The 25,354-nt window shown below is 37.4% G+C and overlaps 2 protein-coding genes across 2 annotated transcripts in view; both read left to right on the top strand.

The window, feature by feature from the left end:
* LOC133846977 (ankyrin-3-like) overlaps window positions 1-22,077 on the top strand; it is a 26,819-nt gene extending 4,742 nt beyond the window's left edge. Inside the window, 5 exon segments of the mRNA XM_062281681.1 lie at window positions 16,831-16,938; window positions 18,055-18,145; window positions 18,148-19,164; window positions 20,511-20,614; window positions 21,328-22,077. Coding sequence (XP_062137665.1) covers window positions 16,831-16,938; window positions 18,055-18,145; window positions 18,148-19,164; window positions 20,511-20,614; window positions 21,328-21,930 — 1,923 coding nt within the window. The 3' untranslated portion in view covers window positions 21,931-22,077.
* The window catches only part of LOC133846976 (ankyrin-3-like), a 25,255-nt gene continuing 21,921 nt past the window's right edge, over window positions 22,021-25,354 (top strand). Inside the window, 2 exon segments of the mRNA XM_062281680.1 lie at window positions 22,021-22,274; window positions 24,260-24,599. Of these exon segments, the coding sequence (XP_062137664.1) occupies window positions 22,164-22,274; window positions 24,260-24,599 (451 nt within the window). The 5' untranslated portion in view covers window positions 22,021-22,163.

Genomic DNA, 25,354 nt, shown 5'->3' with positions numbered 1-25,354 from the left:
CTTCTGTTTAATATAGGTCGTCCGATCCTTGACCGACCTTTGAAGGAAACGCGGATAGACCCGGACAGAGTGATTCTCTTTTGGGCCCCTAAAAATTAACAATTTACGCCTACGGTTGGCTTCGTAGTAATCATGCTTCGAAACATAAACCAACCAAAACTGTGCAACGTTTGGTGGTTAGAAAATTGATGAACAATGTAATTTACGCTACGATAATGATAGGAAAATTCAAAGGTGAGGAAGTTTTTATTCCGAGGATCCCGATAATCCCAACCGACATGCCTTTTGAATTTGAAAAGAATTCAATTTCTGATACGTCTTGCATTTGCAATGACCATCAATAAATCACAAGGCCAATCCTTAAAAGTTTGTGGTTTAAATCTAAAACATTCATGTTTTTCCCATGGTCAATTATATTGCAATTGCATGTTCACGGGTCGGAAGACCATCTGCATAGTTTGTTTTTGCGCCTGATAATAAAACAAAAATGTCGTCTATCACAAAGTACTTAGGTGAAGAGCAACCTATGTACTAAAATACAGAAATAATAATGAATGAAATAATACAAAAACACAATCTGCTTATTTATTGTCATAAGGGCGGAACAAAATTCGCCGGGTCGACTAGTATATATATATATACTGTGCAAAATATACACAAAGTAGAAAAGGTGGCGAAAATTGCAGGTGGAACGCTTCGGTTCTTATATATGCACATATACATATATAAGGTACAAGAAAAATGGCACGAACGCGCCGTGTATGAAAAAAGTGTATTACTTATCTTGGGTGCCAATTGCTGTTGCTTGGGTCGTGTGGTGAAGAGGACTCCGGCTCGAATTTCCAATGTGTGTCTGCGCACAATATACTAACTTTGTCCCTATCGATATCAATCACACTTGTCATCATCTGGCATCAAAAATCAAAATTTATAAATATCATCTTAATGACGACAGATTATGACATTTTTAACTTTAGTTTGACGTTAGGATGCTATGACTGCTGACAGTATTTTTTTCTTGTGTTTGGGTATTACTTCTCTGTTATGTTAAATATTCAGATCTCTATCTCTATCTCTTGGCAGTAATTCTCAAGATTTTCAACTAAGCTCTCTGAATGATAACGATATTTTTTATTTCTTTGTTTAATCCCTTGATGTTTTTATGCCGCGTTTCCACTGCCACTCAGATCTTTTACGTTCGTTCCAAGTCCCGTGTTGAATACGAACCAAAAAAATGGATACCTTTTTTAAATTTCAATAACTTAACAAATATTTGGACAAAATGAAGATCTAATTTAATATAGCCATTGCTGACGGCGATGTAATTTGCCTGCTACAATTCAAACAACTACTACAAATGCTACTCCACCAGATTTCTGGAGATTTGTTCTAAAAGCAAAACTTATATTTTTATTTCTATATTCATGCTTTGGCGTACTTAATTGTCAGCTGTTTGTTGAGTGGTGAGCTCTTTTCGTTGTCACATTGATAAAATATCGCGTGATTACCCAAAAGTGCGTTGTCGTACGACGTAGCTCGCGAACGTAGAGCAACCAAGTTTTTTCTTATGGCTTTTACATGGGGCGAATTTAACATTCGAACTGAACAGTAAAGAATCGAGAAGAACCGAGTTTTTGGTGCAGTGGAAACAGGGCATTAGTATGCACATTCAAGTGGCCGAAACGACATCAAGTAAATGTGCGGAGCCCTATTGGAAAGCCCTTCTCCGCCCAACCGTTCGAGGGGTTCGTCGCAAAACGGGCGACAAGGTACGCGTACGGGTATGTAAAAAAAACAAAGTTTAATCGTTAATAATTTCGCCGAATCAATATTAATATATTGAAACCGTGCAAAGCAAAAGAAAAATATATTTTTTTGAACGGATTCAATACGTTTTTGGTGCACATATTTCAGTGGCGAACAAACGCACTAAATACTTATATTCTAAAAGCAGAGAAACAAGAGAAGTAAGACACTGTATAGTAATAACAGGCCAATTGAAAAGTTCCCGACTTATCATAGTAAAACAAATTTTTAAACCCGCTACCCATAGGGTAGAAGGGTATTATAACTTTGTGCCGGCCGGAAATTTATGTAAGGTATGAAGGGGCCATCTCCGACCCTATGAAATACATATATTCATGATCAGATGATATAGCCATGTCTATCTGTCTGACAATTTGTATTAACACCTAGAGCTCATAGACTATAGAAATAGAGGTATAATTTTGTTTCTACAACCCTTGTTATGTTTGCAGTCAAGTGTTTTAAATTTTTATCACGACCAACAAAAATTGAATTTTGGTATATACATTATTATTATCTACAATCTTTATGATTCTTGAAAGTTTGGTTGCGTGCGATCAGATTAAGTGTTGAAGATATTAACTTATGTTACTAGGGTTCTTAGTTGATTTGGCTCGCAATCTGGTATATTTTCCTCTCAATGATATATTTTGAAAGTAGTACTGTATATACATAAAATATCATTTAGTTTATTTTTTTTAATTATTTATTGTGGTATACTTTAAGTATCATAAGAGCCTCAGTTAGCCGGCCTTACAACATAAATGTAAACTTTTTTTTTTGGAACTCCACCGTTTGCTCATCCCAACTGGTTGATAGTCTTTACACTAAAATATTAGTTAAACCGACTTATTATGAAACCATTTGACGCATAATATATTTTTGTATACTTCATATTTTGTATCAAATGATCCTCTTCCACGTTTTTTTAATTCTGTATCTGTAAGAAGTTTGCAATTGCAATTGCGATTTTTGCGGATAGTTTCGGTTGAAAATATGTCATTTTCCTTCAATGTAACCAAGAGACTAGCTGATGTAAACCAATTGTCAAAATACAGCTTGCCTTTGGAAGACCTTTTGATATTCTCAATCCAAAGTCGGGGCAAGTGCTGACCAACATACAGTGTAAAGTCATAAACTAATCCACATGTTTCAGCGCGCGTAAACTTTTGGGAGGCTTATATGGGTTGTATTGCTTATAAGACGATTTGCCTGATAAAATATTAAAATTGAATATATACATTTTAATAAAATTTAAATTGGATTACTTTTGTACGCAATGATCAACGATTTGATGTTTTTCTTATGAAAGTTTACCCAAACTTTGTTTGAGAATGTCGAGTAAAGGACGTATTGTGAACAGCTTAAATAAATACACCCTGAAGCTTCAAATGGCCTTGTTCTCCACTTAAATGCCTTGGGATCGACTTTTCAAAGCAATTATTAGCCACAACTCTAGTTTCTTGGATAATTTCTCTTCCATCAAATTCTCAATATGCTGAAATTCTATTGATTCACCAATTTTCAATTTTAAATTATTCTCCAGCATTAAAAAGATATCGTCCATTTCATCAGCACTTTCTTCGTCAGTGCAGACATCCCAATCACACTTGATAATCCTCTCAAAATCATCATTTAATAAGCTTTCTCTTTTGATTTCATACTTTGGTGGTGCAATGGCCCAAGGTTGCCCACAAGCAACTTAAAAATTCGTCAGCTGTTTTTCAATTAGACTGAACTTTAACATAGATTTAAGAATTCTTTTATTAACAAATTTTAATCACATTCTTCAACTTTTAATGCTTAAATTTAAAGTAAATAACTTTCATTAAATATGCCTCACAATACAATAAACTCTTTACGCGAGGTACGTCCAGTACTTTTCAAATCATTTCGTCAAATTATGCGCAAACTATAATTTTTGTTTACATAAGTATATGTTGAAAATAAATTCGGGGAAGTACAGGATTCATGCGAAAGGCATAGCAGCAGGGACGGTGGAAGTGAGTGGTGAGTGTGGTCCGTTGACGAGTTATTGTCAACGATAACTTGAAGGTCATGCTGATGTCGGAATCGCTGGCTTTCCTGATAAAGCTTGTAAATAATAAAGCAGATGACCAAGAATGCGATCGTGGCCACTCCAGATATTATAAGCTGTGTTTCCAGTTCCTTTCCATTTCGCCAATGTAATGTAGGTTCTCTATATTTAATTTTTGCAAGTAGGGTAAGCTCAGAACCTCTTGGTGACCGTAATGTTAAGCACCGTTGATGCAGCGGGGCTGGTGATTTTTACGTAGCTCTTCAAGTTGTGGTATATGGTGTTATTTATCTTTATCTCGTCGTCGAATGTAACGAGGAACGTTCCGGTTACCAGTTGTCTATTGATCGTGGCTATTCCGTCATTGAGGATGATGATGCCATCATCGATGATGATGAGTGATGTTGCTGTGCGCAGGTTGTGTGGGGCACTTCTCTGCAAAATGTTGTTATACAGTTTCTAATCGGGATAATTTTGTTACCGCAGTCATCTACAATATTGTCTTCAGGAAAATTTAGAATAGTGCCCTTGTTTTCAACGGAGTGCAAGACTACCCTTTTACAAGCTACGTACGGCTTAGGATATTTTAGTATAAAGTGTAAAAATTATTATTTAATAAAACTTTAATTTGAGCAACTTCCATTAGATCAATAGTAACATTTGTAGAATGTTCATTGATTAAATTTTGTAAATAATTCAAATCTAAAATCGCGGGGTTAATTATTCCAATTTTCGCAAGTGTAACTGACAACATTAAAGCTTCATGTTCAGAAATAATTATTTCAATGCTTGATAGCAATTTTTCATATAAATTTTCTGTATTTATCTGTTCTGTTTTTGCGTTTCTTCTTAAAATGTTTACTGTGTTTGTTAGGATATTCAATTGTTCTTGGGTCTTTGTGTTAATATTTATCTGCCTATTTTCTGATTCTATGAGTTCTTTTTGCGTGAATTTAATTTTCTCAAAGTCATCGAAATCTGGAGTACCGGCTACGATTTTTAATGCGGTGCCTAATTGGTGCTTCTAGCGTGTCTATGAGAGTCCTAATGTGTCCTAAATCTGAGTCTAATATTTGCCTCATATGTGACCGAGGGAATTGGTTTTCCATTTCATCTGTGTCCTTTACGAGGGCTGCTATTTATATTTCTGGCCTAATAATGAAAATGCGAATATTTATAAAAAAATGGATTTGTTGTTTGTCACAGTATTCTCCAGCAAGATTTATATACTTTTGAATCCGCTCAAACCAATTGTCGAATCACTTTTCCACTATGATTGAGGCACCTCCAAAACATGGTTTTTGAACGCTTTAACAGCATCATCTGACATCGAAAATCGATGACCACGCCTTTTTCCTTGTTGTGCTGTTTTGTTTTGGGCTCATAACCATAGATCCATCTTATAAATGTCTTTTGAAGCACAGGGAATGTATTTTTACAAAATTTCTTTCAACCAATCCACACAATCCTTTTTGAGCAATTGTCAAATTGTGTGGGATCCAACCTTTTTTACGACCAGGTGTTTATGCAATATCGAATGTATTCTGGTGGAAGAAATGTCAAAGGATGCCTCTATCTCACGATATTCACATGACGATCTATCATTATCAGTTCACGCACGGCATCAATGTTTTCTGGCACAACGTCTGTTTTGGACGACCTTCACAACCTTCGTCTTCCAGCGAGCATCGGCCACGATAGAATCCATTAAACCAGTTTTTCACAGGGCTATAGGATGGGACTTCATCGCCTTACAAAGATTTAAGTTCATCGGTCCACTCTTGTCGTAATAATCCAGGTCGAAAGTTGTGAAAAATTATTGCTCGAAAGTGTTCACGAGTAAATTCAAGGTAAGTTTTTGATTAATCGTTTATCTATATCAAACGTGGTCGCACATGAAAAGTTGTATGGAGCTTTTATCGATAAAAGTCCAAACTTTTTTTTGGAAAATAGCCAATTGGTCCTTAAATGGTGTTGTGGTGGCGCAGATAGGTTCCAGAGTTTCCCTTTCCCGTAATTAAATAAAAACACTCGCGTTTATATTTTCTATTATATATATTGTAAACTTGTCGGGTTGTTAGTTATAAAATGTACAGAGGGGTTATTGGGGTGACCGCTATTGGACAAATGTAGATCGAAACTGAGAGGCAAAATGCCGACGGCATTTTGCAGATCTAACGCCGAGCCCTTGCAAAGCTCGGCTCTGCGGTGGAGAGTTGTGGAGAGAGAGAAGTTGAGCGCACTGGATCTTGAGTGCTTTCTTAGAGTGGGTGCTTGGAGGGCAACGACGCCGTGCAGACTCCTTTAGCGCCCATGCGAGTGATAGAGAGGCCCAAGGCCCCTGGCAACGACTCGCTGATGCGGTTTACTGGACAACACGAGTCTAATAGCACTCGCGCTTCGAAAGCCGCCGTCCCCGTGTCTAGCCTGATCGCCGCGGTGGGAGTATACTCACTCCTTTGCACTGGAAAGTGGCGTCAGTGTTTTGGCGTGTTTTGTTTGGGCTAGGCACGGGCCTGGTGCGTGGGTGAGTGGGCCTGTGGATGCCGGCCTGGGAAACGTTCACATGGGACGTCCTTGGTAGTTTTCCTCTGGAGGGTGCCGGGTGGTCGCGTCGGCTCCTGGGCTGGCGCGAGGTTGTGCCGGGAGGCACGGAAACCCCGCGCGGAGTGACCGGTGCCATCGGTGCAGAGGAAGACTTCGTCTCCGTCCGGGATCGTTGAGCTGAAAGAGGTTTCGAGTGGGGTCCTGTCACAGGACCAATGGCGAAGTTTCGTTCGACGGAAAGTCGAGCCGAAGGTGTCGAAAAAGTTTTCGAATTGGGGCCTAACAAAGGCTTGCGTTTAGAGGATCGTTCGACGGACAGTCGAACCGAAGAAGGATCAGAGTGGGGTCCCGTCACAGGAGCATTCGAAGCTGAAATCGATGTAGAGGAGTGTCCTATCACAGGACCATTCTTAAGGGTTCGTTCGACGGACAGTCGAGCCGAAAAAACTGAAATAGATTTGGAGGGGGGTCCTGTCACAGGACCGATCGTAGGAGTTCGATCGACGGACAGTCGAGTCGAAAAGAACGAGATGGAGTTAGAAGTGGATCCCGACACTGGGCCGGTCAAGATCCAACCGAAAATGGTCTCTTGACCAATGAGGGTCCCACAAAAGTTCGGACGAGAGCTGCCGATAAGAACGGATGGGAGGAAATCTGCGCGTAAAAGCACGTCTATATGCGAACTCTCATGGTTTGTGGGACAGAGAGTTTTCCTGCTAATTGAGGAAGGAAGCAGATCTGGTCGCAACGGAGAGCCAATTAGGAATTGGCAATGCTTTCGGGGCTGGGCTGCTACAACTTGAGTCAGCCCAGAGACGTGGGCTTGAACGGATGTGTATGGCATCCTCAAGCGCTTGAACAATCGTTCAGAAATGAAGGAGCTCAAAAGAGTTGACCTGCCTGGAGACGGGGACCTCCTTGCGTGAGGCTCGTGGAACCGTCGGAGCGTTCGTGCTGGATGACACTTCCGCTATCGCTTCTAAGGTGCGTTGCCGCTCTAAAAGAAAAGCGTTCATGTCAACCCACGCTGGAATATCGCTCTTCTTTTGGATCGATTGTTCCCAGAGAGAAAGGGTCAACTTGGGGAGCCTCGAAGAACACAAGAAAACCAGGATGCAATCCCAATTCTCTACGTTGATCTTCGAGTGCTCTAAGGCTGTCAGACACCCTTGAATAGTGCTCTGCAGCTCCTGAATAGAGGAACCCGACTCTTGCCCAATGGCGGGCAAATTGAACAAAATTCTCAGATGACTGTTTACGAGCAACCGTTTGTTCTCGAAACGCTCAGTCAAGCTGGACCAAGCCGTCTGAAACCCTTCATTGGTCAAAGGAGACTTTGACACAATGACATGGGCTTCACCGCTGGTCTTGGAGTTGAGATAGAAAAGTTTCTCAACTTCCGACAGTTTCGGGTTCTGGATGTAGAGAGCCGTGAATAAATCCCGGAAGGTGGGCCAGCGAGTGTAATCGCCTCCGAAAACTTCGGTGTCGCACGGAGGTAATCGACACCCTGTGGGCATGAATTGCACAGCTTGTGGTTGTACGGGTGTACGTGGGGTGAGCGCCTGGGATGCGTTGGCTATTTGCTCACCTAACTGAGCTGCACACTGCTCGTAGACAGCATAGCAGTACTCGTATTTGGCCTGAACTGTAGGGAGCTCTTCTGTGGTCGTCTCCTCAGACATGACGCAAGAGCAAGCCTCATACTCATTCTCGACCTTTTCCTATAAGGAACGCATCTGGTCCCTTCGGACTTGGCACGTATACAGGGACGGGCTATCAGCCGATGGATTGTTGACTCGCGCCGCAAAGTGACTGATACGATCAGTCGCGGCGATGAATTTCGTCAACGCTGTGTCTACTCTGTTTACTGTCATCCTTCCCTGAGAGCGAGTGATAATTGGGAGGCGAGGGATCGGGACGGAAGGAAACTTGATCTTAGGATCGGACGAAGGCTGTGTGACCAAGATCAGCGGCTTGGATTGACTGCAAGCCTGGTGCCAGAAGCAGGCGAAACGCTAGCTGACCGTGCGGGGACCTCCCTTTTCGATTGCAAATGAATCGGCGAAGTGCTGGATGCCGACTCCTTTTGGATTTAGGTAAAGGGGGCTGATAGAAGTTCTAGCGGCGCTAGTAGAGGGCACGGACAGTCGAGCTTTACTTTTATCGGGTTTGCCCGATGACATGCTACGCAAAGAGAATAAAACTAACTGGGCGCTCTTACAGTCCGACAAGGATACGGACTGTATACTAATTTTCTCAGAAGCGAAAAATCAAGAAAATATACCAAAAAATACCAAATAGAAATTGTTTTTTTGTCTGAAATCGACCCAGCTAGTGAAAAGGATACGGAAAGAGCGTAGCAAACAGACAATAAAAATACCGAAAAATACTGAAAAATACCAAAGGCAGTGCTGCGGTATTTTACACCTAGATGGGTACGGAAATAGCGGACACAGACGAAGAACGCAAAAGGACGGGAGCGGGGAAATTTCCCGCAACAACAAAAGATGTTCGTCGAAAAAGAAACAACAAAAAAACAATCGTACGAAAAAATAAAATGTATGTATGTATGTCTGCACTGCGCTGTCAAACGTTTGAGCAGACGAAGTGCACGTATGTATGTATTCGGAGAGAGAGAGAGCAGTGCTGCTGCAAGCCGGTGCGCTTGCGAACAAGAGAGAGTGCACAAAGTATGTGTGTATGTATGTATGTCGGCGATTATCGCGACATATAAAACATAAAACGGACAAGAATTAAAAGCAATACGAAATGCTGGTACACACAGCTTGATTTTAGTTATTATGTATGTTTCTATATGTATGGAATATACAATATATAATATTTGCACTTTAGTAGCTCTCTTAATAATTTACACTTTTCACTAATATGCACTTGCACTTACAAAAAATAAACACACATGCATACATACGTACGCGATTGGCGGAACAAAATATAATAATATTTTATTATCAATAATAGTAAATATCTTGGAGTAAAGATATTTAAGACAGCAATTGGAGAGTATGGAAAAAGGTCATCCGGAAAATATGAGTGAATTTCCAAATCTTATATTTCGTCACCATACGAAAAAGAATGTAGAACGTAAAGGCCGGACGACCGTGGGGAAGGAAAGAGTAAAGAAAGGAGAAATGATTTAAAACTTATTTGCGATATGCTTGCTGGAGAAGCAAACGATAATGAGCAGATCCGGCTCGAAGGACCAAATGTTGTGGTGGCGCAGATAGTTTCTAGAGTTTCCCTTTCCCGTAATTAAATAAAACACTCGCGTTTATATATTGTAAACTTGTCGGGTTGTTAATTATAAAACGTACAGAGGGGTTATTGGGGTGACCGCTATTGGACAAATGTAGATCGAAACTGAGAGGCAAAATGCCGACGGCATTTTGCAGATCTAGCGCCGAGCCCTTGCAAAGCTCGGCTCTGCGGTGGAGAGTTGTGGGAGAGAGAGAAGTTGAGCGCAAGTCCTCAAGTCTGCTTCCACGGTTTCTTGGGTGTACAAATTTGAAAGTTTGTTTCCCATCCTCCTATTTGATTTTACGAAAAATTTGTCCCCTTCTTGAAAATTTCTGTATTGTCTTGTTTTATTTAATCTTTGTAGTTGTTGTATGTTCTGTGCATTTGAGACTTTATTTCTATTTCTGCATTAAGCTCTATGGTTGATGAGTGAATTATGTCAATGGGTTGTTTATTCGTTACAGAGTGAATGGTTCTATTGTATTCTACAGCCGCAAGAAGTATTAATTCAACTGTGTCCTCAATACCTCTTTCGATTTTCAAACATTGAACAATTTTTGTGAGTGTACTGTGGAATCCTCATTATCGTAATATATTGTTTTCGGTCGCCGATAGAAATTAATAAGTTGTAAAACCGCGGTTTGAACGTTTGCGATGGTTCTGGAAACGATTTGTTGAACAATTGAAAATTTGTCTGTGCTAGTTAAAAAGTATTTTTTGTCTGTCGAAAATATGTCAATCAGGCATGCTCCGGTTTCACTTTAGGTTTTCGTTTTGAAAACGAAAACGAAAAAATTGGTCACTCTTTCACTTTCACAAGATTTTTCGAATTGCAAAACGAGAAAATTTGACTTGCCGAAATGAAAAGTAAATGCCTTTTTCTATATTAAATCGGATCTTATTTGCAAAAGGAAAAAAGTAGTTGACTCATTGGTTTATTGTCGTTCTTTTAAGACCGCCAGCAGATCAATTAGGCTTGTAATTATTTTAAAACGACTAATATCTGACCCCACCTCAAATTTGATATCAAATTTTGCCGTCGGCAACAACAATTTTCGTTTTGGTGAGCGACCGATAAGTCCGACACCATGAGTTATCGCCTAAGCTGCCATACTTTTGATAGAATGAAAAGCAAGTTAAAAATACTTGTATAATCAAACGGATGGCGATAAATTTGTTGAAGTTGGGTAAAATATGTGTTTTAAAAATTAATTTATTTAATTTAATTACTTATGTGTTACCTTTTTAAAAAAAAATGTTGGAATAACCGGAATGAAATCTATTAAAAAGGTGGCAACCCCATTTTTGTGGGAAACAGCTGATTGCCGTTCAACTGATTTTTATAAAGAAAGTTTCAAATCTTTCTTTGCAAAAAGACAAAAACAAATATATTTCATTCAGGGAAGCATAAATCCACTATGCACGATAAAAATATCCTTATGTGAGTTCTATCCACTCAGGAAATTAGACATACAAAATACATTTTTTCGCGTTGTTTACTTTTAACCAAAACACAAGTCAGGTGTTTTAGCAGTAAAATTGAAACGTTCCGATAGCAAAACGATGACCAAAAACGTGTGAAAACCGGAGCACCTAAAACGAAAATCTCGGTTTTGGTCCCAAAACGAAAACGAAAACCGAAAGTGAAAACCGGAGCATGCCTGAATGTGTGGGATTTCGCGTGCGTATAAGGGAATAGGTGTTTTTCCTAGAACCTGTTTCTGAGGGTGTCTATTGTACTTTGCCTTCTGGTTTATTTTATAATTTAAGACCACCTCATTGGCCATACGAGTCATTTTGAAAAAAATTCTTGCAAAATCTGTTTCACGTTTTCCTGAGCGGCCCTATGAGCCTGTTATGTTCTGACACCGTAATTTCTTTTTCGTTTTTGTCTAAGATATCAGACACCCCGCGGTTCGTGTAACGAAATGTGGTTTTCGGAAAGTTTCTATTAACTTATGCTGGATAAATGCCAGTACTACGTCTTTCTTGACCACATCGCATATTATCTGTATAAGTGTTTCTCTAGCAGTTCCGCTTTCTTTTATTATTATCTGGTTCCGAGAGCAATTGACCTTCTTGTCGGTTTGTGCTTCTCTGTGACCAAATTTTGGGTGTTGTGCTCGTCTATACAAGCTTTTCAGTGCTTAATTTTTGCGGCGAAAGTATGTTATTGATGGTCAGTAAAAATGTCTAAATTTGTCACGCCGTATAGGTAGTTCTTGAGGCTTTTAAGGCCCATATAATTGCTAATAACTTTCTCTCGTTAGTTGAATTTTAGTTCCTGTCCTTTAAAGCTCGCGATATCATGGTTATGGGCTCTCCGTCCTGTGACAAGACTGCTCCCAAACCAAGACCCAAACGAAGCATCTGCCGTCAAGTCAAACTTTTTTTTTTGTAATTTGGATATAATAGCATTACGTTTTCAAACGCGAGAACGTTCTTAAGTTTTTCAAATGCCTGGCGCTGATTTTCGTCGAAGGTAAAAGTTATTTTCTTCGATTGTCCTGCACTTACTTTGCCATTTTCTCCGTTTAGAATGTCACTTATACGTTTTGCAATATATGCAAAGTCTTTAATAAAACACCTATTGTAACCAGCAAGTCCGAGAAATGATCTGACATTAAATAGTATGGTCGGTTGTTCGTAGTTACGAATTGCGTCTACTTTGTTAGGGCATGTTCTTATGTCTCCACGTGAGAAAACGAAACTCATAATGGCCTCATATAATTTGTCTAGACAAAGCATGATTTCCCTATTTGTTTCCTGAGCACATCGCAGATGGCTCTCTGAAAAATTCTGGGTGCATTCTTCAATCCAAAGGGTATCTACAAAATTCATATTTTCCATTTGAGAAGGCCGTTTTTCTCTGTCGCTAGTAGTATCTGGTGAAAACCAGACTTTAAATCTAATGTGGTAAAATATTTTGCTTTTCCTAAATTTGCAAAGGTAAAAATTACATTCGGGATAGGGTTATTAAGTTAAGCTTTCTGAAGTCTATTATTAGGCGTTTTTGGGGTTTCCTGTTCATCGGTCCTTTTATACCCGCTACCCATATAGGGTAGAAGGGTATTATAACTTTGTGCCGACAGGAAATGTATGTAACAGGTAGAAGGAGGCATCTCCGACCCTATAAAGTATATATATTCTTGATCAGCGTCAACAGCCGAGACGATATAGCCATGTCCGTCTGTCCGTCCGTCCGTATGAAACACTGGATCTGAGAGAATATAAGATTTGTTATGTTTGCACGCAGATCAAGTTTGTTTCAAATTTTTGCCACGCCCACTTCCGCCCCCGCAAATCAAAAAATCGAGTAACAAGCGTAATTTTAAAGCTAGAGTTGCGAATTTTGGTATATACAATAATTACTAATAGTAGTTATGATTCCTGAAAATTTGGTTGCGATCAGATAAAAATTGTCGAAGTTATTAAAGAAATACTTTTGTATGGGCAAAAACGCCTACTTACTGGGGTCTTAGTTGCTTTGACTGACAATCTGGTATATTGTGCCGTCTATGGTATATTTTGAATGTGACACTATATCATAATATATCACAGATATCATTCGGTATATTTTCAGTATTTTTGCAGTATGTTTGGTATATTTTGAGAATAATACCGCAAAATGGGTAGTGGTATCTCACAGACGAGTAGACTCGACTGTAGCTTTCTTACATGTTTAATTCTTTCATGGGTTTGATATAATTCTTGGAAGCCCCCGTATCTATTAAAAGTTTGATTTTTTTCCCCGCGATATCCCTTTCTATGAATGGGAGCAGGAAGTTATGCCTAAAAAATTTACATCGTCGTATTCTACAAGTCGTCGTCCATGTCCTCACATCTTCTGCTACTGCAGGGCATTCGTTATTGGCTTCATTGGGTGGGTCGGTATCTAAAGCCAGATGGTTTATTCTTTAATGTTTCGGTCCTGTGTATCTTGAGCTACTATTACTGGCTACTATTTATAGGCGGTGTGCGCCGCTTTCCTCAAAGAAACGTACGTCTTTTTACCTTCAAAGTCCGACAGGGACTTCATAATATCTAATGTTTCGGTATTCATTTTTCTAGAAAAATATTTTGAAAATTTTTCCTAACTTTTGTCACTTTTTTAATTTTTTAAAATATATTTAAATTTAAAAATATTTGTGGCAATATCAATGATTCGATTTCGATTTAATTATAAAACTAAATGCTGCTGCCGCTGTCGGTGACCTTCCTTGTTTTAATTCGGTTCATTTGTTGTTGTCGTTCTTAGTTTTGTTGGGTTTATGTTGATTTTAAAACGGATCGAACGTGTTTTATAAGTTTTATACCCGCTACCCATAGGGTAGAAGGGTATTATAACTTTGTGCCGACAGGAAATGTATGTAACAGGTAGAAGGAGGCATCTCCGACCCTATAAAGTATATATATTCTTGATCAGTGTCAACAGATGAGACGATCTAGCCATGTCCGTCTGTGTGTCTGTCCGTCCGTCCGTATGAACACCTAGATCTCAGAGGCTACAAGAGATAGAGCTATAATTTTTTTCGACAGCATTTGCTATGTTTGCACGCAGATCAAGTTTGTTTCAAATTTTACCACGCCCACTTCCGCCCCCGCAAATCAAAAAATCGAATAACAAGCGTAATTTTAAAGCTAGAGTTGCGAATTTTGGTCTATTTAATAACTACAATAGTAGTTATGATTCCCGAAAATTTGGTTGCGATCAGATAAAAATTGTGGAAGTTATTAAAGAAATACTTTTGTTTGGGCAAAACGCCTACTTACTAGGGGTCTGAGTTGCTTTGGCCGTCAATCTAGCACATTGTGCCGTCTATGGTATATTTTGAATGGTGTAATATATCGATATACCAAACATACCATTTGGTATATTCTTAGTATTTTTAGTATATTTGCAGTATATTCGGTATATTCTGAGAACAATGCCGCAAAATATATTGCTTTTAATCAAATGGGGTAGCGGGTATCTCACAGTCGAGTACACTCGACTGTAGCTTTCTTTACTTGTTTTTATTCAAACGTCGAATCGAAGAAGAACCGTTATCTCGAAGAATAAGCAGACAAAACAAATGAACCGACTACTGATCGCCCTTAAACATTTGAAATTGCTCACAGACAACTCTGAGGTCGAATGGGTTAGTAAAAGCTAGACCATTTTTAAAAAGTGGTCTGATCTATCAGAATATCCAGATCAGCAACGGCAGACCAAATCATTCAATTCAATAAGTATGAGGCCAAGAAACATTTTGTACAGTTTAAAGTTAACACCTTCACAGTGCACCATACTTAGTTGAAGAGCATAAAAATCGTTCTACAATTTGGTATGTCATGTCTAATCCTTACTGCTGACAAATTTTAACATCATGTCCATGCATCATTACTCCAGAAAAATTATCGATCATTAATTTTTAAACAATGTGAATAGAAAGGACCGAGGTGATTCTCCTGAGGCACTTCAAAGGTAACACGGAAGCAATTAGAAACAAAATTGTTATAAAGAACTTTTGAGTTCCAGCATAACAAATTGATTGGGAATCGAATAAGTCCCAGCTTAGTTTTTGGCGTCAGACTTAATTTTCTTTTATGAAGTGCAATAATAAATTGTACCTTTTCCAAATAGATGACTCAAACGATAAATCAAATAGTTTGAACCGTGGTCTGCACAAAGCCTCGGCAGCCGGGAACTCCATTTGGACCTGGTAAAAATACTGGCTTAACCACCATCTGGAGATATTGAATCACTCATTGAGTTATTGAAGATACAGCTAGAACGACACAGAGTATATAGCCTACAAACGAGTAATTAGAAAAATAAGTGGTTAAAATGAACGAACGAAAAAGATCGGTAATTGCCTGACTAGAGTTTGAATTTGAAATTTAATAGGATACACTAGTACAGTAGGATGAGAACTTTTCTCAGAGAAACTATCCCTCCGACAGCGATTCATATCATTTTTATAACACTAATATAAAATTTGTCCGAGCAATTATATATTGAGATAAAGGGATAGTAGAGCCTGATTTATTATCCATTTTGCAATGTCTACTTCAGATTCTTAAGAATTTAATGTTGTTTACAACTACTTTACCTATGCAAAACTGAGAGCGAATACAGGCATCAAACAGACATTTAAATGATTATAAAATATATTAGTAGCGACATTTATGTTAACAAAAGAATATACACAGGTCAGTCCCATCAGTCCTATTAATAAAATGAGATATGTTGGGGAAATATGCTTTTCTACTTACGTACTTGATTGACAGTGTATTATAATAGATATAAAAGACTTTAGCTTTGTGCCGGCAGGAAGTGTATGTAACAGGTAAAAGAAGGCATCTCTGACCCTATAAAGTATATATGTATATTCCTAATCAGCGTTAACAGTCGAGATGATCTGGCCATCTCCATCTGTCCGTATAAACACCTAGATCTCAGTGACTATAAGAGATAGAGCTATCATTTTTGAACATTCGATTTTTGATACCACTAGATATGTTTACACGCAAATCAAGTTCGTTTCTTATTTTTGCCACGCCCACTTCCGTCTCCGTAAATTAACAAAAATCGAATAACTAGCGTAATTTTAAAGCTAGAACTATTTTTCGTGATGATTTGAGTGATGCGATCAGATAAAAACTGTTGACGCTATTTAAGAAATACTTTTGTATGAATACTTTTGTATAAGAAATACACTTGCTATATATGGCTTAGTTGCTGTAGCTGACAATCTAGTATATTTTGCACTCTGTGGTATTTTTTAAATATGTATAAATGTACCAAATGTAGCATTTGAATTATTTTTTGTGTATTTGCGGTAAATTAAGTCGGTATATTTTAAGAATACTACTGCACTGTTTTGCTTTTATTCGAAATGGGTAGCTGGTATTTTACAGTCGAGCACATTCGAGTGCAACTTTTACTTGATTTTGTTTTGCACTTGCTATTTTTACACGCAAATCAAGTTTGTTTAAGATTTTTTCACGCCTACTTTTGCTTGAAATTTCGACTAGACCGCGAGTACGCAGAGAATGTCGAACGGGAGAAAGATTTTTATATATTAAAATTATGAATGAAAAAAGAAGTACAATATTTCAAAATAAAGACAATTGACGCGTAACTATAATTTGGAATAAAAATTTGTTCATGCAATACTTATTCTGTGATTTTTCAGAACGACGAAACTATTTTATTTCTGCGAGCAGCTCGTAGTGGTGACATTGGAAAAGTACTTGAATTCATCAATGATGGTCTAATCATGGACATTAATAGCTGTAATGCGGTAAGCTTCATTAGTCTGTTAATAATATGTAAGAAAGTATATAAAAACGTGCATCGCGCACGCCATAAAACAGCTACGTCGTAAACAGTTATGAATTCTCACCACTTCTCTGAATGGGTTTTCCTAAATTATTATTAACTATAGTTTGCTACTGCTTGTTGTTTTTCTTCAAATAGAATGTTAAAAGGATTATTTTACACGATTCAGGAAATATGAAATATATATTCTTGATCAGCATCAATAGCCGAGACGATCTATCCATTTCTGTCTGTTCTTCTGTTTGTCTGTCCGCATGAAGCACTGGATCTCAGAGACTATAAGAGATTATAATTATAATTTCAATTTTAGATCAAGTTTGTTTAAAATTTTTGCCACGCCCACTTCCGCCACCGGATATCATTTTGGTGTATAAAATAATAATATTAGTATTAATGATTGGTTGCGACCAGATAAAAATTGTATAAGTTTTTAAAGAAATACTGTTGTATGTGCAAAAACGCCTACTTACTTGGGATCTGAGTTGCTTTGGCCGACAATCTGGTATATTGTGCCGTCTATGGTATATTTTGAATATGGTACTATATCGATTTACCAAATATACCATTTGGTATAATTTTTAGCATTTTTGGTATATTTGAAAAAAATAGGTAATATTTTGCTTTTACTCAAAATGGGTAGCTGGTATCTCACAGTCGAGCACACTCAACTGTAACTTTCTTACTTGTTTTGGTATATTTTGAGAATAATACCGCAAAATATTGTGATTATTCAAAATGGGTAGCGGGTATCTTATACTCGAGCACACTCGACTGTAGCTTTCTAACTTGTTTTACTATATCTTACATTTCTTAATATTTCAATATACAAAAACATTTGGTATAGTGAAATATTTGTTCCTTTAGTTTAATAGAAAATATATTGAGTTTAGGTCTAACACTATACTACATCTTGTCACACAACAAAAAGAAAAGTTTCAAACTATGTTACCTATGGGTAACTGTGGTTCAATAGAGTTATCAACGCTAGCGAATCGTAAAAATCACTTAAGATTTTGGAATATTTTACAATGAGCGACGTTATGTCATAATTTTTAATTTAACCTTTTGTTTATTAAAGAACGGTTTGAACGCTTTACATCTGGCAGCAAAGGATGGATTTGTTGATATTTGCAATGAGCTCTTAAAACGTGGCATCAACGTAAACAGTGCAACAAAAAAGGCAACACTGCACTACATATTGCATCGTTGGCTGGCCAACAGCAAGTGATCAAACAGCTTATACTCTATAATGCCAATGTGAATGTGCAGTCACTGAATGGATTTACTCCATTGTATATGGCTGCGCAGGAGAATCACGATGGCTGTTGTCGTCTACTGCTTAGTAAAGGTGCGAACCCATCACTTGCTACTGAGGATGGTTTTACTCCTTTAGCCGTTGCAATGCAGCAAGGGCATGAAAAGGTTGTAGCTGTGCTTCTCGAGAGCGATGTGCGCGGCAAGGTGCGTTTGCCAGCCCTTCATATTGCGGCCAAGAAGAATGATATTAATGCCGCCATTATGCTGTTGCGTCAAGATACAAATGCTGATATTGTATCCAAATCTGGTTTTACTCCTCTTCATATTGCAGCACATTATGGTAATCGCGAATTTGCTGAATTATTGCTCGAGCACGGTGCTAATGTAAATTTTACTGCAAAACACAACATTACGCCACTACACGTCGCTTGCAAGTGGGGTAAGTCAGAAGTTTGTCGTCTTCTTCTTGCTCGGCAAGCTCAAATTGATAGTACTACCCGAGATGGTCTTACTCCGCTCCATTGCGCAGCGCGCTCTGGTCATGTTGATGTTATAGAGCTGCTCTTGTCTCTGAATGCACCGATTATGTCTAAAACAAAGAACGGATTATCAGCACTCCATATGTCATCCCAGGGCGAACACGACGAGGCGGCGCGACTTCTACTCGACCATAAGGCACCCGTTGACGAAGTCACCATTGACTATTTGACAGCGCTTCATGTCGCCGCCCATTGTGGCCATGTGCTCGTGGCTAAGTTATTGCTAGACTATGGCGCTGATCCGAATTCCCGCGCTCTAAACGGATTTACACCTTTGCATATTGCCTGCAAAAACCGTCTTAAGGTGGTGGAATTGTTATTGAAACACGGCGCTAGCATTTCAGCCACCACAGAATCTGGACTGACACCGTTGCATGTCGCAAGCTTTATGGGTAAGTTTAGAAATCGAAAGATAATAGTATTAGTAAAAATATTTATTGTGGTAGTAATGAGCGTCACATTGCGAAGTTTCGAGACTAAGAAAAATCACAACAACGCTTTAATCAAGAGTGTTCAATAAAAGGGTACTCGGTCTCAAAATATCTAAATAACACTTTTTTTTGGATTTTTTTAAATTTATTTTTCGTGTTTCCGTTCTAAATATTTCACAATTATATAAAAACAAGTAAGAAAGTTACAGTCAAATGTGCTCGACTGTGAGATACCCGCTACCCATTTTGAATAAAGCAAAATGCCGTATTTTTCTCAAAATATACAAAAATACTAAAAATATATCAAATGGTATATTTGGTATATCGATATAGTGCCACAATCAACATATACCATAGACGGCACAATTTACCAACTAGGCGTTTTTGCCCATACAAAAGTATTTCTTTAAAAGCTTCCGCAATTTTTATCTGATCGCATCCAAATTGCAGGAATCACAATTACTATGTTTGTTATTGTATGCTATACACCAAAATTCGCAGCTCAAGATTTAAAATTACGTTTTTCTTCGATTCTTTTGATTTTCGGGGGCGGAAGTGGGCGTGGCAACAATTGGAAACAAACTTCATCTGCGTGCAAACATAACAAATGCTGTCGAAAATTATAGCTCTATATCTTATAGCCTCTGAGATCCAGTGTTTCATACGGACGGACAGACGGACATGGCTAGATCATCTCGGCTGTTGACGCTGATCAAGAATATATATACTTTATACCTTCTACCTGTTACATACTTTTCCTGCCGGCACAAAGTTATAATACCCTTCTACCCCATGGGTAGCGGGTATACAAATCCAATAAGAAATTCAGTCGAGTAAGCTGGACTGTGAAATACTCGGTACAAATTTTAAATAAATTCAAAACTGTTTTATTCGTAAAAAATATACCAAATTGATATGTGAAATTCGAGTGGAAGTGATTTCTAGTGGCACACTCAGATGCGGAGTATTTTTACTTAATTGCTGAGATCCATGTCAGGCAGAGTATGTCGTCTTGTTTTCATACCTAATACATGTAAATACAAAACGGCTTACTCATTAAGGCCCGCGGGAGTACGAATCATTTAATATAATACAATAAAGTAAAAAAGTTTATTTGCGTATGTAATTAAAAATGTAGAACACAAATGAACGAGTTTTTTTTACTTTGTCAGCAAATAAATGTAGTCCCTCGTAATTTCAAATATTTTTGATATAAATATAAATGCAACCACAGAGTCAGTCGAGACGTTTAAAAGCAATTTCAATATAAATGCACGTATTTCTAAAATACATTTATTATTTTGTAGGATGCATGAATATTGTTATATACTTGCTGCAACATGACGCAAGTCCTGATATGCCAACTGTACGCGGAGAGACTCCACTTCATTTGGCTGCACGCGCAAACCAGGTCAGTACTTTTATTTGCTAGCTTGTCTTACAGCTTGCGACGCATCGTCGTTCACGAAGCGTTTTAGTTAAGTTATAATTTTATGCCATCATAAAGTTGTTTATAAAAGCAGAATGCCAAAGCATAATTTATCTTTTCCCTCTAAGTACATATGGGTAATCTTCTGACAAAATTATTCGCATGCGACTCTATTTACATTGAAAAAAAAATAAAAAACATTTTAAAAATAAGTAAATGTTATTATTTTCGCTCTGGTTTAGCACTATATTTAAAGCTAAGATTGATGATTTTAGGATCGTTTTACGATAAAATATAAAAATTCGTTCATTTTGCAATTATCTTAAAACAGAAAAAGAAATCAAAAATTATTTTTGGTTTAAATTAAAGTGCTATTCAAGAGCTATAAAATTCATCTATACTCAAAATAAAAAAATTATAATATACAGGATTTTTCCACTTTAGATGGTGACATTTCCTCCTCCATATGTATTATTCTTTTCTTGGTATATTAATTATTTAATTAAATTTATATCTAAATCACACTGTGCTAAACATTATTTTCGGAAATTAATTTACAAGGAAATTAATTTTCAGAGACAGAATGAAGAAATACTTATAAAAAGTCATAAATGTATATATAAAATCGAGCGCCAAGCTTACTAATAATACTATAATTTTGTACTTACCTAATTAATAATCATATTTTTTTACAGAATGATATTATTCGAATATTATTGCGGAATGGAGCCAAGGTAGAATCCATTGCTCGTGAAGGGCAAACTCCGTTGCATGTCGCTGCACGTCTTGGTAATATTGACATAATTATGTTGATGATACAGCATGGTGCCGATGTTAATGCCAAAACGAAGGATATGTACACAGCCTTGCACATTGCAGTAAAAGAAGGACATGAGGAAGTATGTCAATTGTTAATCGAAAACGGGGCACAGCTCGATGCAATCACAAAGAAGAGCTTCACTCCACTGCATTTGGCTAGTAAATATGGCAAAACGAAAGTGGCAGATCTGATACTACGAAAGGGTGGTGCCATCGATTGTCAGGGCAAGAATGAAGTCACTCCCTTACATGTGGCCGTCCATTATGACCATCAGCCCGTAGTTTTGTTACTTTTGCAACATGGCGCATCCACGCAAATCGCCGCACGTAATGGACACAGTGCTCTTCATATTTCGGCTAAGAAGAATAATTTGGAAATTTCACAGCAGCTACTGCATCGCGGTGCTCAAGTTGATGCTCTAAGCAAATCGGGCTTTTCCCTCTTCACTTGGCTGCTCAGGAGGGTCATGTTAATTTAGCTCAGCTGCTGCTTGAGCACAAGGCGAATGCCAACATTGCTGCTAAAAATGGTTTAACACCCTTACATTTAGCTGCCCAGGAAGGCAATGTTGCCGTGTCACAAGTTCTACTTGATGCGGGTGCTAATATTTCAGAGCGCACTAAATCGGGATATACACCACTTCATATTGCTGCCCACAATAATCAAATCAATGAAATTAAATTATTACTTGAAAATGATGCCAATATTGAGATGACCACTACAGTGGGTTACACGCCACTTCATCAAGCAGCCCAGCAAGGCCATACCCTGGTCATTAATCTGCTGCTTCGACATAAGGCCAATCCTAATGCTGTTACAAAAGTAAGTTCCTACATATAATATATACTATTCAATTATATCTAGAGGTAGACTTCTTCTGAATCAGCAACAAATACGGAATTGATGTTGTGTTTGTTGTGTTTTCCCATTGTTGTTGTGTTTTCCCATTCATTTGGAGATTTGTATATCGTGTAGTATGAATTTTAATGAAATCTACAATTACTTCCAAATTAAGGGCAATACTTTAACAGAATCTCAGAAAAAGAAATTTGATGATCATTGAAATTTAGGAGCACGATGTTGATCAACAACTAAGAATAAGAATAGTAAATGCGTAACCAAAACAAAAGAGAGATTTGTTTTTAAATTTCAAAGATCCGCAAAATTGGAAATTTTACCACTTATAGTTTTTATGACGTTTTGGACAATGTTTTTGCTCCAAAGATGTTCTGATTCCCAAACACGCGCACTTGTTGTTCCTTCAATCTGACAATCTGGTATATTGAGCCGTCTATGTTATATTTTGAATGGCACTGTATCGATATACTAAACATACCATTTGGTATATTTTTAGTATGTTTGCAGTATGTTCGGTATATTTAGCGAAAATACCGCAAAATATATTTCTTTCATTCAAAATGGTGGTAGGTATCTCACAGTCGAGTACACTCGACTGCAGCTTTCTTACTTGTTTATATTTTAAATATTTATACCAAAATAACTTAACACATGAAGTTTCATCCACCTGCTTGCACGTAATGTGAAGTAATTACAATAAAATGTTTTCGGTCGCGAACGTACGATTAGACCATAGATAAGAAGCCAAATAAAAACAAGTAAGAAAGCTACAGTCGAGTGTGCTCGACTATGAGATTTAATAAAGGCAAAATATTGCGGTATTATTTTTAAAATATATCGAAAATACTAAAAAAAAACTAAAAATATACCAAATGGTATGTTTGGTATATCGATATAGTAGAACATTCAAAGTGGGCGTGGCAAAAATTTGAAACAAACTTGATCTGCGTGCAAACATAACAAATGCTGTCGAAAAAAAATTAGAGCTCTATCTCTTATAGTCTCTGAGATCCAGTGTTTCACACGGACAGACACACAGACGGACAGACGGACATGGCTAGATCGTCTCGGCTGTTGACGCTGATCAAGAATATATATACTTTATAGGGTCGGATATGCCTCCTTCTACCTGTTACATACATTTCCTGCCGGCACAAAGTTATAATACCCTTCTACCCTATGGGTAGTGTGTATAATTAACATTTAATTGAACATTTTTTCGCTTTAATATTTTTGTCCTTTTAAGAGGAGAGATTCATGTTAAACATTAAACAAATAATCAGAATTATTAATTATTATTAAGTTTGGTTAGCTTTTATTTTTGTGTGAATAAAAAAAACCCTACCCGTTAACTTCGTTGATGACATGGATATTTGAAAGAGAAGCAAATTTGCATTTGCCAATGCAATATTATACGTGATTATCGTTTGCCAAAGCAAATGTTTGTTGATCCTCACATGGAGGTACTTGCATATTTGATTAGATATTTATCTAAATTAACAAAAGCAAAGAGCCATTCTCAACAATTATGGCATCGAAGAGAGAAGAAATTTAAGTCATTGCAAGGGCTCTGTATGTGAAAACGTTTTATGATTGCTTGCGCAAAGGTTTGACTACAAATTAAAACTATAAATATCTGCATCAAAAGCATTATGAATAAAGAAGAAAATTCAAGTATTAAATTATAATGTTGTATACAGAGTAGTTTAAATTATATTTAAATTGAAATATGTTTGAGTTGTTTAATATGCATTCAAGAAAACGAATCCATAGTTCATTTTATGCTTATTTTTAAATCTATATTTAGAATGCTTCATATAAAAAATAATTTTAAACGCTAACCTTGAAAGTGAAACTATTTCATATACTTGCCTTTCTGGTTACAGTTACTCTTTCGAACAAATATTGAAATTAAATAAATTGTTTTTATCTTGATTTTGTATTTTTAGAATGGACAGACAGCTTTAGATATTGCTAATAATCTAGGTTACGTAACTGCTGTGGAGACTCTAAAGGTCGTAACGGAAGTATCAGTAATTGATATAACGACCGGAGTGTTGGAGGAAAAATACAAGGTGGTCGCTCCAGAATTTATGCATGAAGCACTGCTATCTGATTCCGAGGAGGAAGGTTGTTGCGACGAAATTTTTGATCATAATCAATACAAATATATGGCTACTGAAGAGTTGAGAAACACAACTGATGATCATGATAATAATAACTTTGATACCACTAATCCAGGGCACGATTTGCTGGATGGATCGGCTTTTGCGCCTGTAAACGAAACAGGTTTGTTCTTTTTAGTTTTCATACATTTTCATATTAAAAATTGGAAAAAAACCTGACTTGAAACCTGAAGCCTGAAAAAATTGGACTTGGAAATGTCGTGTGTCGGTCCATTAATGTAACTATGAGCGTTTGCACTCCAAATCCTCCATGAAGGGTTCCAAACTTATTACATATATATCCTGTGCAATTGGTAAGCAAAAGCAATAACAATAATTTATATATATATATTCAATATATTATTTTACTGGATATTTTGTATATAAATAAATTAATGTTATTGTTTTTGCTTACCAATTCGAGATAGCCAAATTCTTAAAATTAACATTAACAGCTATGTCTCCCGCTGCCGACAAAACCAATGAAACCATATATTTATATGTATATATGTACAATGTACATACACTGCCGCTCAACTGAAAAGGTTCATCATCTCAGTGGTAGAAATTTATCTATAATTCCTAAACCAGTTTTCCGATTTACATAATTTTTTTTCTTAAATTCTTAAAAATATGGTCTGGAGATTTACAGGATCGGCGGAACGCAGATAGTAGCGCTTCTGAGAGAACATTGATGTTTCTAGGTTCTAAACCGAGTTGATTGTGCTCGGTGGACCTAGGGATTCGGTAACCATATCCACCAATCTCCACAGCTCTTTTGGTGGAGCAGGTTCGTCATGGGTCATGTAGCAGGATGCTAGCAGTAAACATCCATCACAGCTCTCCAGCACCACCACGGTCAGATCCTCATTGTTCAAA

This window comes from Drosophila sulfurigaster, chromosome 4, assembly GCF_023558435.1.
Source record: "Drosophila sulfurigaster albostrigata strain 15112-1811.04 chromosome 4, ASM2355843v2, whole genome shotgun sequence".
NCBI classification, from domain to species: Eukaryota; Metazoa; Arthropoda; class Insecta; order Diptera; family Drosophilidae; genus Drosophila; species Drosophila sulfurigaster.
Note: the sequence above shows the minus strand (reverse complement) of the source record. Positions and strands in the feature narration are given on the sequence as shown.